Source organism: Oncorhynchus keta, chromosome 14 (assembly GCF_023373465.1).
Source record: "Oncorhynchus keta strain PuntledgeMale-10-30-2019 chromosome 14, Oket_V2, whole genome shotgun sequence".
NCBI classification, from domain to species: domain Eukaryota; kingdom Metazoa; phylum Chordata; class Actinopteri; order Salmoniformes; family Salmonidae; genus Oncorhynchus; species Oncorhynchus keta.
Window position 1 is genome coordinate 2,218,204 of NC_068434.1, and position 17,961 is coordinate 2,236,164.

Sequence of the window (17,961 nt, forward strand, 5' to 3'; positions counted from 1 at the left end):
TGGCCATTATAAAGGATCAATACTGGAGGAGGTAGGGAACTGGTCTGTCTGGCCAATATAAGGATCAATACTGGAGGAGGCTGGGAACTGGTCTGTCTGGCCAATATAAAGGATCAATACTGGAGGAGGCAGGGAACTGGTCTGTCTGGCCATTATAAAGGATCAATACTGGAGGAGGCAGTTGGGAGGAGGTAGGGAACTGGTCTGTCTGGCCAATATAAAGGATCAATACTGGAGGAGGCAGGTGGGAGGAGGTAGGGAACTGGTCTGTCTGGCCAATATAAAGGATCAATACTGGAGGAGGCAGGTGGGAGGAGGGAGGGAACTGGTCTGTCTGGCCAATATAAAGGATCAATACTGGAGGAGGCAGGTGGAAGGAGGTAGGGAACTGGTCTGTCTGGCCAATATAAAGGATCAATACTGGAGGAGGTAGGGAACTGGTCTGTCTGGCCAATATAAAGGATCAATACTGGAGGAGGTAGGGAACTGGTCTGTCTGGCCATTATAAAGGATCAATACTGGAGGAGGCAGGGAACTGGTCTGTCTGGCCAATATAAAGGATCAATACTGGAGGAGGCAGGGAACTGGTCTGTCTGGCCAATATAAAGGATCAATACTGGAGGAGGCAGGGAACTGGTCTGTCTGGCCATTATAAAGGATCAATACTGGAGGAGGCAGGTGGGAGGAGGTAGGGAACTGGTCTGTCTGGCCAATATAAAGGATCAATACTGGAGGAGGCAGGTGGGAGGAGGTAGGGAACTGGTCTGTCTGGCCAATATAAAGGATCAATACTGGAGGAGGCAGGTGGGAGGAGGTAGGGAACTGGTCTGTCTGGCCAATATAAAGGATCAATACTGGAGGAGGCAGGTGGGAGGAGGTAGGGAACTGGTCTGTCTGGCCAATATAAAGGATCAATACTGGAGGAGGTAGGGAACTGGTCTGTCTGGCCATTATAAAGGATCAATACTGGAGGAGGTAGGGAACTGGTCTGTCTGCCCAATATAAAGGATCAATACTGGAGGAGGTAGGGAACTGGTCTGTCTGGCCATTATAAAGGATCAATACTGGAGGAGGTAGGGAACTGGTCTGTCTGGCCAATATAAAGGATCAATACTGGAGGAGGTAGGGAACTGGTCTGTCTGGCCAATATAAAGGATCAATACTGGAGGAGGTAGGGAACTGGTCTGTCTGGCCAATATAAAGGATCAATACTGGAGGAGGCAGGGAACTGGTCTGTCTGGCCATTATAAAGGATCAATACTGGAGGAGGCAGGTGGGAGGAGGAGGAGGAGGTAGGGAACTGGTCTGTCTGGCCATTATAAAGGATCAACACTGGAGGAGGCAGGTAGCAGTGGGAGGAGGTAGGGAACTGGTCTGTCTGGCCAATATAAAGGATCAATACTGGAGGAGGCAGGTGGGAGGAGGTAGGGAACTGGTCTGTCTGGCCAATATAAAGGATCAATACTGGAGGAGGCAGGTGGGAGGAGGTAGGGAACTGGTCTGTCTGGCCAATATAAAGGATCAATACTGGAGGAGGCAGGTGGGAGGAGGTAGGGAACTGGTCTGTCTGGCCAATATAAAGGATCAATACTGGAGGAGGCAGGGAACTGGTCTGTCTGGCCAATATAAAGGATCAATACTGGAGGAGGCAGGGAACTGGTCTGTCTGGCCATTATAAAGGATCAATACTGGAGGAGGCAGGGAACTGGTCTGTCTGGCCATTATAAAGGATCAATACTGGAGGAGGCAGGGAACTGGTCTGTCTGGCCAATATAAAGGATCAATACTGGAGGAGGCAGGGAACTGGTCTGTCTGGCCAATATAAAGGATCAATACTGGAGGAGGCAGGGAACTGGTCTGTCTGGCCATTATAAAGGATCAATACTGGAGGAGGCAGGGAACTGGTCTGTCTGGCCAATATAAAGGATCAATACTGGAGGAGGTAGGGAACTGGTCTGTCTGGCCAATATAAGGATCAATACTGGAGGAGGCAGGGAACTGGTCTGTCTGGCCAATATAAAGGATCAATACTGGAGGAGGCAGGGAACTGGTCTGTCTGGCCATTATAAAGGATCAATACTGGAGGAGGCAGATGGGAGGAGGTAGGGAACTGGTCTGTCTGGCCAATATAAAGGATCAATACTGGAGGAGGCAGGTGGGAGGAGGTAGGGAACTGGTCTGTCTGGCCAATATAAAGGATCAATACTGGAGGAGGCAGGTGGGAGGAGGTAGGGAACTGGTCTGTCTGGCCAATATAAAGGATCAATACTGGAGGAGGTAGGGAACTGGTCTGTCTGGCCAATATAAAGGATCAATACTGGAGGAGGTAGGGAACTGGTCTGTCTGGCCATTATAAAGGATCAATACTGGAGGAGGTAGGGAACTGGTCTGTCTGGCCAATATAAAGGATCAATACTGGAGGAGGCAGGGAACTGGTCTGTCTGGCCAATATAAAGGATCAATACTGGAGGAGGCAGGAACTGGTCTGTCTGGCCATTATAAAGGATCAATACTGGAGGAGGCAGGTGGGAGGAGGTAGGGAACTGGTCTGTCTGGCCAATATAAAGGATCAATACTGGAGGAGGCAGGTGGGAGGAGGTAGGGAACTGGTCTGTCTGGCCAATATAAAGGATCAATACTGGAGGAGGTAGGGAACTGGTCTGTCTGGCCATTATAAAGGATCAATACTGGAGGAGGTAGGGAACTGGTCTGTCTGCCCAATATAAAGGATCAATACTGGAGGAGGTAGGGAACTGGTCTGTCTGGCCATTATAAAGGATCAATACTGGAGGAGGTAGGGAACTGGTCTGTCTGGCCAATATAAAGGATCAATACTGGAGGAGGTAGGGAACTGGTCTGTCTGGCCAATATAAAGGATCAATACTGGAGGAGGTAGGGAACTGGTCTGTCTGGCCAATATAAAGGATCAATACTGGAGGAGGCAGGGAACTGGTCTGTCTGGCCATTATAAAGGATCAATACTGGAGGAGGCAGGTGGGAGGAGGAGGAGGAGGTAGGGAACTGGTCTGTCTGGCCATTATAAAGGATCAACACTGGAGGAGGCAGGTGGCAGTGGGAGGAGGTAGGGAACTGGTCTGTCTGGCCAATATAAAGGATCAATACTGGAGGAGGCAGGTGGGAGGAGGTAGGGAACTGGTCTGTCTGGCCAATATAAAGGATCAATACTGGAGGAGGCAGTTGGGAGGAGGTAGGGAACTGGTCTGTCTGGCCAATATAAAGGATCAATACTGGAGGAGGCAGGTGGCAGTGGGAGGAGGTAGGGAACTGGTCTGTCTGGCCAATATAAAGGATCAATACTGGAGGAGGTAGGGAACTGGTCTGTCTGGCCATTATAAAGGATCAATACTGGAGGAGGTAGGGAACTGGTCTGTCTGCCCAATATAAAGGATCAATACTGGAGGAGGTAGGGAACTGGTCTGTCTGGCCATTATAAAGGATCAATACTGGAGGAGGTAGGGAAGTGGTCTGTCTGGCCAATATAAAGGATCAATACTGGAGGAGGTAGGGAACTGGTCTGTCTGGCCAATATAAAGGATCAATACTGGAGGAGGTAGGGAACTGGTCTGTCTGGCCAATATAAAGGATCAATACTGGAGGAGGCAGGGAACTGGTCTGTCTGGCCATTATAAAGGATCAATACTGGAGGAGGCAGGTGGGAGGAGGAGGAGGAGGTAGGGAACTGGTCTGTCTGGCCATTATAAAGGATCAACACTGGAGGAGGCAGGTGGCAGTGGGAGGAGGTAGGGAACTGGTCTGTCTGGCCAATATAAAGGATCAATACTGGAGGAGGCAGGGAACTGGTCTGTCTGGCCAATATAAAGGATCAATACTGGAGGAGGCAGGTGGGAGGAGGAGGAGGAGGTAGGGAACTGGTCTGTCTGGCCAATATAAAGGATCAAAACTGGAGGAGGCAGTTGGGAGGAGGTAGGGAACTGGTCTGTCTGGCCAATATAAAGGATCAAAACTGGAGGAGGCAGTTGGGAGGAGGTAGGGAACTGGTCTGTCTGGCCAATATAAAGGATCTAAACTGGAGGAGGCAGTTGGGAGGAGGTAGGGAACTGGTCTGTCTGGCCAATATAAAGGATCAATACTGGAGGAGGCAGGTGGCAGTGGGAGGAGGTAGGGAACTGGTCTGTCTGCCCAATATAAAGGATCAATACTGGAGGAGGCAGGGGGAGGAGGTAGGGAACTGGTCTGTCTGGCCATTATAAAGGATCAATACTGGAGGAGGCAGGTGGCTGTGAAGGTGTTTTTAATGCTGGTTTGCCTGAGGCTGATGCAGTGAAGGTGTTTTTAATGCCGGTTTGCCTGAGGCTGATGCAGTGCAGGTGTTTTTAATGCCGGTTTGCCTGAGGCTGATGCAGTGCAGGTGTTTTTAATGCCAGTTTGCCTGAGGCTGATGCAGTGAAGGTGTTTTTAATGCCAGTTTGCCTGAGGCAGATGCAGTGAAGGTGTTTTTACAACTAATGCTGGTTTGCCTGAGGCAGATGCAGTGAAGGTGTTTTTAATGCCAGTTTGCCTGAGGCAGATGCAGTGAAGGTGTTTTTAATGCCGGTTTGCCTGAGGCTGATGCAGTGAAGGTGTTTTTAATGCCGGTTTGCCTGAGGCTGATGCAGTGAAGGTGTTTTTACAACTAATGCCGGTTTGCCTGAGGCAGATGCAGTGAAGGTGTTTTTAATGCCGGTTTGCCTGAGGCTGATGCAGTGAAGGTGTTTTTACAACTAATGCCGGTTTGCCTGAGGCAGATGCAGTGAAGGTGTTTTTACAACTAATGCCGGTTTGCCTGAGGCTGATGCAGTGAAGGTGTTTTTACAACTAATGCCGGTTTGCCTGAGGCTGATGCAGTGAAGGTGTTTTTAATGCCGGTTTGCCTGAGGCTGATGCAGTGAAGGTGTTTTTACAACTAATGCCGGTTTGCCTGAGGCTGATGCAGTGAAGGTGTTTTTAATGCCGGTTTGCCTGAGGCTGATGCAGTGAAGGTGTTTTTACAACTAATGCCGGTTTGCCTGAGGCTGATGCAGTGAAGGTGTTTTTAATGCCGGTTTGCCTGAGGCTGATGCAGTGAAGGTGTTTTTACAACTAATGCTGGTTTGCCTGAGGCAGATGCAGTGCAGGTGTTTTTAATGCCGGTTTGCCTGAGGCTGATGCAGTGCAGGTGTTTTTAATGCCAGTTTGCCTGAGGCAGATGCAGTGAAGGTGTTTTTAATGCCAGTTTGCCTGAGGCTGATGCAGTGCAGGTGTTTTTAATGCCAGTTTGCCTGAGGCAGATGCAGTGAAGGTGTTTTTAATGCCAGTTTGCCTGAGGCTGATGCAGTGCAGGTGTTTTTAATGCCAGTTTGCCTGAGGCAGATGCAGTGAAGGTGTTTTTAATGCCAGTTTGCCTGAGGCTGATGCAGTGAAGGTGTTTTTAATGCCTGTTTGCCTGAGGCTGATGCAGTGAAGGTGTTTTTAATGCCAGTTTGCCTGAGGCTGATGCAGTGAAGGTGTTTTTAATGCCAGTTTGCCTGAGGCTGATGCAGTGAAGGTGTTTTTAATGCCGGTTTGCCTGAGGCTGATGCAGTGAAGGTGTTTTTAATGCCGGTTTGCCTGAGGCTGATGCAGTGAAGGTGTTTTTAATGCCGGTTTGCCTGAGGCTGATGCAGTGAAGGTGTTTTTAATGCCAGTTTGCCTGAGGCTGATGCAGTGAAGGTGTTTTTAATGCCGGTTTGCCTGAGGCTGATGCAGTGAAGGTGTTTTTAATGCCGGTTTGCCTGAGGCTGATGCAGTGAAGGTGTTTTTAATGCCGGTTTGCCTGAGGCTGATGCAGTGCAGGTGTTTTTAATGCCGGTTTGCCTGAGGCTGATGCAGTGCAGGTGTTTTTAATGCCGGTTTGCCTGAGGCTGATGCAGTGAAGGTGTTTTTAATGCCGGTTTGCCTGAGGCTGATGCAGTGCAGGTGTTTTTAATGCCAGTTTGCCTGAGGCTGATGCAGTGCAGGTGTTTTTAATGCCGGTTTGCCTGAGGCTGATGCAGTGCAGGTGTTTTTACAACTAATGACGGTTTGCCTGAGGCTGATGCAGTGAAGGTGTTTTTAATGCCGGTTTGCCTGAGGCTGATGCAGTGAAGGTGTTTTTAATGCCAGTTTGCCTGAGGCTGATGCAGTGAAGGTGTTTTTAATGCCGGTTTGCCTGAGGCTGATGCAGTGAAGGTGTTTTTAATGCCGGTTTGCCTGAGGCTGATGCAGTGCAGGTGTTTTTAATGCCAGTTTGCCTGAGGCTGATGCAGTGAAGGTGTTTTTAATGCCGGTTTGCCTGAGGCTGATGCAGTGCAGGTGTTTTTAATGCCAGTTTGCCTGAGGCTGATGCAGTGCAGGTGTTTTTAATGCCGGTTTGCCTGAGGCTGATGCAGTGCAGGTGTTTTTACAACTACTGACCAGTTTGCCTGAGGCTGATGCAGTGAAGGTGTTTTTAATGCCAGTTTGCCTGAGGCTGATGCAGTGAAGGTGTTTTTAATGCCGGTTTGCCTGAGGCTGATGCAGTGAAGGTGTTTTTACAACTAATGCTGGTTTGCCTGAGGCAGATGCAGTGAAGGTGTTTTTAATGTCGGTTTGCCTGAGGCTGATGCAGTGAAGGTGTTTTTAATGCCGGTTTGCCTGAGGCTGATGCAGTGAAGGTGTTTTTAATGCCAGTTTGCCTGAGGCTGATGCAGTGAAGGTGTTTTTAATGCCAGTTTGCCTGAGGCAGATGCAGTGAAGGTGTTTTTAATGCCGGTTTTCCTGAGGCTGATGCAGTGAAGGTGTTTTTAATGCCGGTTTGCCTGAGGCTGATGCAGTGAAGGTGTTTTTAATGCCAGTTTGCCTGAGGCTGATGCAGTGAAGGTGTTTTTAATGCCAGTTTGCCTGAGGCTGATGCAGTGAAGGTGTTTTTAATGCCAGTTTGCCTGAGGCTGATGCAGTGAAGGTGTTTTTAATGCCGGTTTGCCTGAGGCTGATGCAGTGAAGGTGTTTTTAATGCCGGTTTGCCTGAGGCTGATGCAGTGCAGGTGTTTGTACACATACATATACACACACTCTTATTCAAATAAACACATACAAGAACACACACATACATGTAATAGTGCCAGACATGCACACAAACATATCAAGTAGGCATTGCTGTTATGATTTCAGTATGATGTCCTTTTGTTGCATTTATTTATATATTGTCGTTTGCTTTCTTCTCTTTTGTTCATTCTCTTGGTTGTTGGTGTGTTGGGGGGTTCTTCGGGGTGGGGGTTCATTCTCTTGGTTGTTGGTGTGTTGGGGGTTCTTCGGGGTGGGGGTTCATTCTCTTGGTTGTTGGTGTGTTGGGCGGTTCTTCGGGGTGGGGGTTCATTCTCTTGGTTGTTGGCGCGTTGGGGGGTTCTTGGGGGTGGGGGTTCATTCTCTTGGTTGTTGGTGCGTTGGGGGGTTCTTCGGGGTGGGGGTTCATTCTCTTGGTTGTTGGTGTGTTGGGGGTGTCTTTGGGGTGGGGGTTCATTCTCTTGGTTGTTGGTGTGTTGGGGGTTCTTCGGGGTGGGGGTTCGTTCTATTGGTTGTTGGTGTGTTGGGGGGTTCTTCGGGGTGTGGGTTCATTCTCTTGGTTGTTGGTGCGTTGGGGGATTCTTTGGGGTGGGGGATCATTCTCTTGGTTGTTGGTGCATTGGGGGTTCTTGGGGGTGGGGGTTCATTCTCTTGGTTGTTGGGGGTTCTTGGGGTGGGGGTTCATTCTCTTGGTTGTTGGTGCATTGGGGGTTCTTGGGGGTGGGGGTTCATTCTCTTGGTTGTTGGTGCATTGGGGGTTCTTGAGGGTGGGGTTCATTCTCTTGGTTGTTGGTGCGTTGGGGGTTCTTGGGGGTGGGGTTCATTCTCTTGGTTGTTGGTGCGTTGGGGGTTCTTGGGGGTGGGGGTTCATTCTCTTGGTTGTTGGTGTGTTGGGGGTTCTTCGGGGTGGGGTTCATTCTCTTGGTTATTGGTGTGTTGGGGGTTCTTCGGGGTGGGGGTTCATTCTCTTGGTTGTTGGTGTGTTGGGGGGTTCTTGGGGGTGGGGGTTCATTCTCTTGGTTGTTGGTGTGTTGGGGGGTTCTTCGGGGTGGGGGTTCATTCTCTTGGTTGTTGGTGTGTTGGGGGGTTCTTCGGGGTGGGGGTTCATTCTCTTGGTTGTTGGTGTGTTGTGGGGTTCTTCGGGGTGTGGGTTCATTCTCTTGGTTGTTGGTGCGTTGGGGGTTCTTGGGGGTGGGGGATCATTCTCTTGGTTGTTGGTGCATTGGGGGTTCTTGGGGGTGGGGGTTCATTCTCTTGGTTGTTGGGGGTTCTTGGGGGTGGGGGTTCATTCTCTTGGTTGTTGGTGCATTGGGGGTTCTTGGGGGTGGGGTTCATTCTCTTGGTTGTTGGTGCATTGGGGGTTCTTGGGGGTGGGGTTCATTCTCTTGGTTGTTGGTGGTTCTTTGGGGGTTCTTGGGGGTTCTTGGGGGGGTTCATTCTCTTGGTTGTTGGTGCGTTGGGGGTTCTTGGGGGTGGGGTTCATTCTCTTGGTTGTTGGTGCGTTGGGGGTTCTTGGGGTGGGGGTTCATTCTCTTGGTTGTTGGCGCGTTGGGGGTTCTTGGGGGTGGGGGTTCATTCTCTTGGTTGTTGGTGTGTTGGGGGTTCTTGGGGTGGGGGTTCATCCTCTTGGTTGTTGGTGTGTTGGGGGTTCTTGGGGGTGGGGGTTCATTCCCTTGGTTGTTGGTGTGTTGGGGGTTCTTGGGGGTGGGGGTTCATTCTCTTGGTTGTTGGCGTGTTGGGGGTTCTTGGGGGTGGGGGTCATTCTCTTGGTTGTTGGCGCGTTGGGGGTTCTTGGTTGGGTGGGGGGTTCTTCGGGGTCATTCTCTTGGTTGTTGGCGCGTTGGGGGTTCTTGGGGGTGTGGGTTCATTCTCTTGGTTGTTGGTGTGTTGGGGGTTCTTCTCTTGGGTTGGGGGTTCTTGTGGGTTCATTCTCTTGGTTGTTGGTGCGTTGGGGGGTTCTTGGGGGTGGGGGATCATTCTCTTGGTTGTTGGTGCATTGGGGGGTTCTTGGGGGTGGGGGTTCATTCTCTTGGTTGTTGGGGGGGTTCTTGGGGGTGGGGGTTCATTCTCTTGGTTGTTGGTGCTTTGGGGGTTCTTGGGGGTGGGGGTTCATTCTCTTGGTTGTTGGTGCATTGGGGGTTTTGGGGGTGGGGTTCATTCTCTTGGTTGTTGGTGCGTTGGGGGGTTCTTGGGGGTGGGGGTTCATTCTCTTGGTTGTTGGTGCGTTGGGGGGTTCTTGGGGGTGGGGGTTCATTCTCTTGGTTGTTGGTGTGTTGGGGGGTTCTTCGGGGTGGGGGTTCATTCTCTTGGTTGTTGGTGTGTTGGGGGTTCTTCGGGGTGGGGGTTCATTCTCTTGGTTGTTGGTGTGTTGGGGGTTCTTGGGGGTGGGGTTCATTCTCTTGGTTGTTGGTGTGTTGGGGGTTCTTCGGGGTGGGGGTTCATTCTCTTGGTTGTTGGTGTGTTGGGGGTTCTTCGGGGTGGGGGTTCATTCTCTTGGTTGTTGATGTGTTGTGGGGTTCTTCGGGGTGTGGGTTCATTCTCTTGGTTGTTGGTGCGTTGGGGGGTTCTTGGGGGTGGGGGATCATTCTCTTGGTTGTTGGTGCATTGGGGGTTCTTGGGGGTGGGGTTCATTCTCTTGGTTGTTGGGGGTTCTTGGGGGGGGGTTCATTCTCTTGGTTGTTGGTGCATTGGGGGTTCTTTCTCATTCTCTGGTTGTTGGTGCATTGGGGGTTCTTGGGGGTGGGGTTCATTCTCTGGTTGTTGGTGCGTTGGGGGTTCTTGGGGGTGGGGTTCATTCTCTTGGTTGTTGGCGCGTTGGGGGGTTCTTGGGGGTGGGGGTTCATTCTCTTGGTTGTTGGTGCGTTGGGGGGTTCTTGGGGGTGGGGTTCATTCTCTTGGTTGTTGGCGCGTTGGGGGTTCTTGGGGGTGGGGGTTCATTCTCTTGGTTGTTGGCGCGTTGGGAGGTTCTTGGGGGTGGGGGTTCATTCTCTTGGTTGTTGGTGCGTTGGGGGGTTCTTGGGGGTAGGGGTTCATCCTCTTGGTTGTTGGCGCGTTGGGGGTTCTTGGGGGTGGGGGTTCATTCCCTTGGTTGTTGGCGCGTTGGGGGGTTCATGGGGGTGGGGGTTCATTCTCTTGGTTGTTGGCGCGTTGGGGGTTCTTGGGGGTGGGGGATCATTCTCTTGGTTGTTGGCGCGTTGGGGGTTCTTGGGGGTGGGGGATCATTCTCTTGGTTGTTGGCGCATTGGGGGTTCTTGGGGGTGGGGGTTCATTCTCTTGGTTGTTGGCGTTGGGGGTTCTTGGGGGAGGGGTTCATTCTCTTGGTTGTTGGGGTTCTTGGGGGTGGGGTTCATTCTCTTGGTTGTTGGTGCGTTGGGGGTTCTTGGGGGTGGGGGTTCATTCTCTTGGTTGTTGGTGCGGGTTCTTGGGGGTTCTTCTCTTGGGGGTGGGGGTTCATTCTCTTGGTTGTTGGTGCGTTGGGGGTTCTTGGGGGTGGGGGTTCATTCTCTTGGTTGTTGGCGCGTTGGGGGTTCTTGGGGGTGGGGGTCCATTCTCTTGGTTGTTGGTGTGTTGGGGGTTCATGGGGAATAGAATTCATTGTATTTTTTAATTTGACATTTTTCTTCTGGGGGGGGGGGACTGTGGGAGGGGTCTCGAATTGTTTGAGGGAACTGTGGGGAGGTGGGGGTCTTGGAGGGTTCACACGTTTTTTGGCCTGTCAACATGCCCTTGGGGCTCTTGGAGGGTTCAGGTTCACATTTTTTGGCCTGTCAACATGCCCTTGAGCAGATGCTTCTTTGTGTCACTCTGAATGGGAGTCTGTAGGTTGACTGGTATGACATCGTTGTTGAGGGGCTTCACTGCAAGTATATTGTATGTTACGGATATTTAAAATATATATATATATTTAATAAATCGTTTAAAAAAATGAAATGCTTCATTTTGCAACTGTCACAGTTGTTGTAGAATTGAACAGCTCTTCTCTGGATGTGGAAAACTAACAGGTATAATTAATATAATGGTCCTAATTCTGCTCTGCATTCCTTGTTTGGGATTTTACGTTGTCTTTTTTTGTTTGTTGTTGCAGAATTCCACATGCCGAGATTCAATTTGATGTTTGTCCCATTTTGTGAAATCTTGGTTGGTGAGCGGACCCCAGACCTCACAACCATAAAGGGCAATGGGTTCTATAACTGATTGAAGTATTTTTTTTTGCCAGATCCTAATTGAGATGTCACATTTTATGATTATTTTGATGGCGTTGAAGGCCCTTCTTGCCTTGTCTCTCAGATCGTTCACAGCTTTAAGGCAGTAAAACTTGGTGTTGATGCTTAGGCTGCGGTAGGTCTAGTTGTTTGTGTGCTTCAGGTCAATCGTCTTCTTTCTCTGTGTACATCCTGACCTAAGGCCTACACACAGGGTATAATGTTGTCATGTCTTCTGAAGCCCAGGCTTCTCTCCTTCTCAGAAGCACCGGTCAAACAGGAACTCTTCTCTTCTTCTCTGCCTCCATAATAAAACCCAGGCCGGGTGAATGAGAGAGAGAGAGAGAGGGAGAGAGAGAGAGAGGGAGAGAGAGAGAGAGAGAGAGAGAGAGAGAGAGAGAGAGAGAGAGAGAGAGCCATCCCGATGCAAATAAAGATCCCTTTCAATGAGCTCAGGATGGTCTCTCTCTTCCTGTCATGTGTCTGTTATCACTCCTCCTTCCTGTTGCTGAGACATCTAACATCATCCACATTGAATGGTTTCGCATGAACTAGCTCCATGCTACACTCTTTACATTCATGAACTAGCTCCATGCTACACTCTTTACATTCATCAAATAGCTCCATGCTACACTCTTTACATTCATGAACTAGCTCCATGCTACACTCTTCACATTCATGAACTAGCTCCATGCTACACTCTTTACATGCATCAACTAGCTCCATGCTACACTCTTTACATTCATGAACTAAGATGAACTAGCTCCATGCTACACTCTTCACATTCATGAACTAGCTCCATGCTACACTCTTTACATTCATGAACTAGCTCCATGCTACACTCTTTACATTCATGAACTAGCTCCATGCTACACTCTTCACATTCATGAACTAGCTCCATGCTACACTCTTTACATTCATCAACTAGCTCCATGCTACACTCTTTACATTCATGAACTAGCTCCATGCTACACTCTTTACATTCATCAACTAGCTCCATGCTACACTCTTCACATTCATGAACTAGCTCCATGCTACACTCTTTACATTCATCAACTAGCTCCATGCTACACTCTTTACATTCATGAACTAGCTCCATGCTACACTCTTTACATTCATCAACTAGCTCCATGCTACACTCTTTACGTTCATTTAGCATCTTAATCCCCCTCGGGGTGCGTTTGTGGTGTGTATTGCCTATTACATATTTAAATGTATTTTGGAATTATACACTTTGTAGAAAGACAATTTCATCATAGTAAAATTACGTTTTTGTTTTTGTTCATGTTTATGTTGAATGATCTTACCCAAATAGACTCCATTTTGTTTTATCATAAATGTGGTAAACTTTTCTCAGCAGCCTATACATTTTAATTTCCCTTCCCTTTATATTAAAGTGGGCTGTTCCTATTAGATCCATGGTGGGGACTAAATGTTTGTGGTCAGGTTGTGGTCAGTGTGTGGTCTGGTTGTGGTCAGTGTGTAGTCAGGTTGTGTTCAGGTTGTGGTCAGTGTGTGGTCAGTGTGTAGTCAGGTTGTGGTCAGTGTGTGGTCAGGTTGTGGTCAGTGTGTGGTCAGGTTGTGGTCAGGTTGTGGTCAGTGTGTGGTCAGGTTGTAGCCAGGTTGTGGTCAGGTTGTAGCCAGGTTGTGGTCAGGTTGTGGCCAGGTTGTAGCCAGGTTGTGGTCAGGTTGTGGTCAGCGTGTGGTCAGGTTGTGTTCAGGTTGTGGTCAGGTTGTGGTCAGTGTGTGGTCAGGATGTGGTCAGGTTGTGGTCAGTGTGTGGTCTGGTTGTGGTCAGGTTGTGGTCAGGGTGTAGCCAGGTTGTGGTCAGTGTGTAGCCAGGTTCTGGTCAGTGTGTGGTCTGGTTGTGGTCAGGTTGTGGTCAGGTTGTGGTCTGGTTGTGGTCAGGTTGTGGTCAGTGTGTGGTCAGGGTATGGTCAGTGTGTAGTCAGGTTGTGGTCAGTGTGTAGTCAGGTTGTGGTCAGGTTGTGGTCAGTGTGTAGTCAGGTTGTGGTCAGGTTGTGGTCAGGTTGTGGTCAGGTTGTAGTCAGCTTGTGGTCAGGTTGTGGTCAGGTTGTGGTCAGTGTGTGGTCAGGTTGTGGTCAGTGTGTAGTCAGGTTGTAGTCAGGTTGTGGTCAGGTTGTGGTCAGGTTGTGGTCAGCTTGTGGTCAGGTTGTAGTCAGCTTGTGGTCAGGTTGTGGTCAGGTTGTAGTCAGGTTGTGGTCAGGTTGTGGTCAGGTTGTGGTCAGGTTGTTTGTTTTCCTTCCTGTCCACTGAAGAGATCATCATCTGTTTTGTCCTTTAAAATGTGTTCAGTCAGGACAAGGCAGTGCACCAGAGAGGAAGCTGGGAAATTCAAGTGTCGGTATCGGTGGCGGCTCCTCGTCGCTGATTCAGGAGGTCAGTAACCCCTCCCCCACATCCACACCCCACCCCGACACCCACACCCAACCCCACCCGGACTATTTGCATTGTGTTCCCCCCCCCGCCCCCCCAACCCCTCTTTTACACTGCTGCTACTCTCTGTTTATCATATATGCATAGTCACTTTAACTATACATTCATGTACATACTACCTCAATTGGCCCAACCAACCAGTGCTCCCGCACATTGGCTCACCGGGCTATCTGCATTGTGTCCCACCACCCGCCAACCTCTCTTTACGCTACTGCTACTCTCTGTTCATCATATATGCATAGTTCCTTTAACCATATCTATTGTATTCAGCATTTCACTGTAAGGTCTACTACACCTGTTGTATTCAGCATTTCACTGTAAGGTCTACTACACCTGTTGTATTCAGCATTTGACTGTGAGGCCTACTACACCTGTTGTATTCAGCATTTCACTGTGAGGTCTACTACACCTGTTGTATTCAGCATTTCACTGTGAGGTCTACTACACCTGTTGTATTCAGCATTTCACTGTAAGGTCTACTACACCTGTTGTATTCAGCATTTGACTGTGAGGTCTACTACACCTGTTGTATTCAGCATTTCACTGTGAGGTCGACTACACCTGTTGTATTCAGCATTTCACTGTGAGGTCTACTACACCTGTTGTATTCAGCATTTCACTGTGAGGTCTACTACACCTGTTGTATTCAGCATTTCACTGTAAGGTCTACTACACCTGTTGTATTCAGCATTTCACTGTAAGATCTACTACACCTGCTGTATTCAGCATTTCACTGTGAGGTCTACTACACCTGTTGTATTCAGCATTTCACTGTGAGGTCTACTACACCTGCTGTATTCAGCATTTCACTGTAAGGTCTACTACACCTGTTGTATTCAGCATTCAGCATTTCACTGTAAGGTCTACTACACCTGTTGTATTCAGCATTCAGCATTTCACTGTAAGGTCTACTACACCTGTTGTATTCAGCATTCAGCATTTCACTGTAAGGTCTACTACACCTGTTGTATTCAGCATTTCACTGTGAGGTCTACTACACCTGTAGTATTCAGCATTTCACTGTGAGGTCTACTACACCTGCTGTATTCAGCATTTCACTGTAAGGTCTACTACACCTGTTGTATTCAGCATTTCACTGTAAGGTCTACTACACCTGTTGTATTCAGCATTTCACTGTAAGGTCTACTACACCTGTAGTATTCAGCATTTCACTGTAAGGTCTACTACACCTGTTGTATTCAGCATTTCACTGTAAGGTCTACTACACCTGTAGTATTCAGCATTTCACTGTAAGGTCTACTACACCTGTTGTATTCAGCATTTCACTGTAAGGTCTACTACACCTGTTGTATTCAGTATTTCACTGTAAGGTCTACTACACCTGTTGTATTCAGCATTTCACCGGCACCGGTACAGAGTCAATGTGGAGGCTATATACAGGGTATTACGGTACAGAGTCAATGTGGAGGCTATATACAGGGTGTTACGGTACAGAGTCAATGTGGAGGCTATATACAGGGTATTACGGTACAGAGTCAATGTGGAGGCTATATACAGGGTATTACGGTACAGAGTCAATGTGGAGGCTATATACAGGGTATTACGGTACAGAGTCAATGTGGAGGCTATATACAGGGTGTTACGGTACAGAGTCAATGTGGAGGCTATATACAGGGTATTACGGTACAGAGTCAATGTGGAGGCTATATACAGGGTATTACGGTACAGAGTCAATGTGGAGGCTATATACAGGGTATTACGGTACAGAGTCAATGTGGAGGCTATATACAGGGGGTACCGGTACAGAGTCAATGTGGAGGCTATATACAGGGGGTACCGGTACAGAGTCAATGTGGAGACTATATACAGGGGGTACCGGTACAGAGTCAATGTGGAGGCTATATACAGGGGGTACCGGTACAGAGTCAATGTGGAGGCTATATACAGGGGGTACCGGTACAGAGTCAATGTGGAGGCTATATACAGGGGGTACCGGTACAGAGTCAATGTGGAGGCTATATACAGGGGGTACCGGTACAGAGTCAATGTGGAGGCTATATACAGGGGGTACCGGTACAGAGTCAATGTGGAGGCTATATACAGGTGGTACCGGTACAGAGTCAATGTGGAGGCTATATACAGGGTATTACGGTACAGAGTCAATGTGGAGGCTATATACAGGGTATTACTGTACAGAATCAATGTGGAGGCTATATACAGGGGGCACAGTGGGTTAACTGCCTTGTTCAGGGGAACCGTGGGTTAACTGCCTTGCTCAGGGCAACAGTGGGTTAACTGCCTTGTTCAGGGGAACTGTGGGTTAACTGCCTTGTTCAGGGGAACTGTGGGTTAACTGCCTTGTTCATGGGAACAGTGGGTTAACTGCCTTGTTCAGGGGAACAGTGGGTTAACTGCCTTGCTCAGGGGAACAGTGGGTTAACTGCCTTGTTCAGGGGAACAGTGGGTTAACTGCCTTGTTCAGGGGAACAGTGGGTTAACTGCCTTGTTCAGGGGAACAGTGGGTTAACTGCCTTGTTCAGGGGAACAGTGGGTTAACTGCCTTGTTCATGGGAACAGTGGGTTAACTGCCTTGTTCAGGGGAACAGTGGGTTAACTGCCTTGCTCAGGGGAACAGTGGGTTAACTGCCTTGTTCATGGGAACAGTGGGTTAACTGCCTTGTTCAGGGGAACAGTGGGTTAACTGCCTTGCTCAGGGGAACAGTGGGTTAACTGCCTTGTTCAGGGGAACAGTGGGTTAACTGCCTTGTTCAGGGGAACGGTGGGTTAACTGCCTTGTTCATGGGAACAGTGGGTTAACTGCCTTGCTCAGGGGAACAGTGGGTTAACTGCCTTGTTCAGGGGAACAGTGGGTTACCTGCCTTGTTCAGGGGAACAGTGGGGTTAACTGCCTTGTTCAGGGGAACAGTGGGGTTAACTGCCTTGTACAGGGGAACAGTGGGGTTAACTGCCTTGTTCAGGGGAACAGTGGGGTTAACTGCCTTGTTCAGGGAACAGTGGGGTTAACTGCCTTGTTCAGGGAACAGTGTGGTTAACTGCCTTGTTCAGGGGAACAGTGGGTTAACTGCCTTGTTCAGGGGAACAGTGTGGTTAACTGCCTTGTTCAGGGGAACAGTGGGTTAACTGCCTTGTTCAGGGAACAGTGTGGTTAACTGCCTTGTTCAGGGAACAGTGGGTTAACTGCCTTGTTCAGGGGAACAGTGGGTTAACTGCCTTGTTCAGGGGAACAGTGGGGTTAACTGCCTTGTTCAGGGAACAGTGGGGTTAACTGCCTTGTTCAGGGGAACAGTGGGGTTAACTGCCTTGTTCAGGGGAACAGTGGTGTTAACTGCCTTGCTCAGGGAACAGTGGGTTTAACTGCCTTGCTCAGGGGAACAGTGGGGTTAACTGCCTTGTTCAGGGGAACAGTGGGGTTAACTGCCTTGTTCAGGGGAACAGTGTGGTTAACTGCCTTGTTCAGGGAACAGTGGGGTTAACTGCCTTGTTCAGGGAACAGTGTGGTTAACTGCCTTGTTCAGGGGAACAGTGGGTTAACTGCCTTGCTCAGGGGAACAGTGGGTTAACTGCCTTGTTCAGGGGAACAGTGGGTTACCTGCCTTGTTCAGGGGAACAGTGGGGTTAACTGCCTTGTTCAGGGGAACAGTGGGGTTAACTGCCTTGCTCAGGGGAACAGTGGGGTTAACTGCCTTGCTCAGGGGAACAGTGGGGTTAACTGCCTTGTTCAGGGGAACAGTGGGTTAACTGCCTCACTCTGGGGTAGAATGACACATTTGTACCTTGTCAGCTCGGGGATTTGATCCATAAACCGTTTGGTTACTGGCCCAACTCTACTTCTCTTCCCACCATGCTACCTGCCTCCCGTATTTTAAATACACCTTCTAGTCAAATTAATTATTAGATCAACCCCCCCCCCACACACACACACACATTAGACAGGCAGACAACTTTCTGGTCGACACATCTAGGGTTTAAAAACACTCTTCTAGGTTGTAAAATAAGGCAGTTAAGCTGTCCCAAATGGCACCTTGTTCCCTATGGAGCCCTATAGGCTCTGGTCGAAAGTAGTGTACTATATAGGGAATAGGGCTCTGGTCTAAAGTAGTGTACTATATAGGGAATAGGGCTCTGGTCTAAAGTAGTGCACTATATAGGGAATGGGACTCTAGTCTAAAGTAGTGCACTATATAGGGAATAGGGCTCTGGTCTAAAGTAGTGCACTATATAGGGGAATAGGGCTCTGGTCTAAAGTAGTGCACTATATAGG

The 17,961-nt window shown here is 49.2% G+C and overlaps 1 protein-coding gene across 2 annotated transcripts in view; it reads left to right on the plus strand.

Moving 5' to 3' along the window:
• LOC118394100 (AT-rich interactive domain-containing protein 3A-like) overlaps window positions 1-17,961 on the plus strand; it is a 115,991-nt gene that overhangs the window by 16,777 nt on the left and 81,253 nt on the right. For both annotated transcript variants that reach the window (XM_052460822.1, XM_052460821.1), the window contains one exon: window positions 13,578-13,661. In XM_052460822.1, coding sequence (XP_052316782.1) covers window positions 13,578-13,661 — 84 coding nt within the window. The remainder of the gene's footprint in view (window positions 1-13,577; window positions 13,662-17,961) is intronic.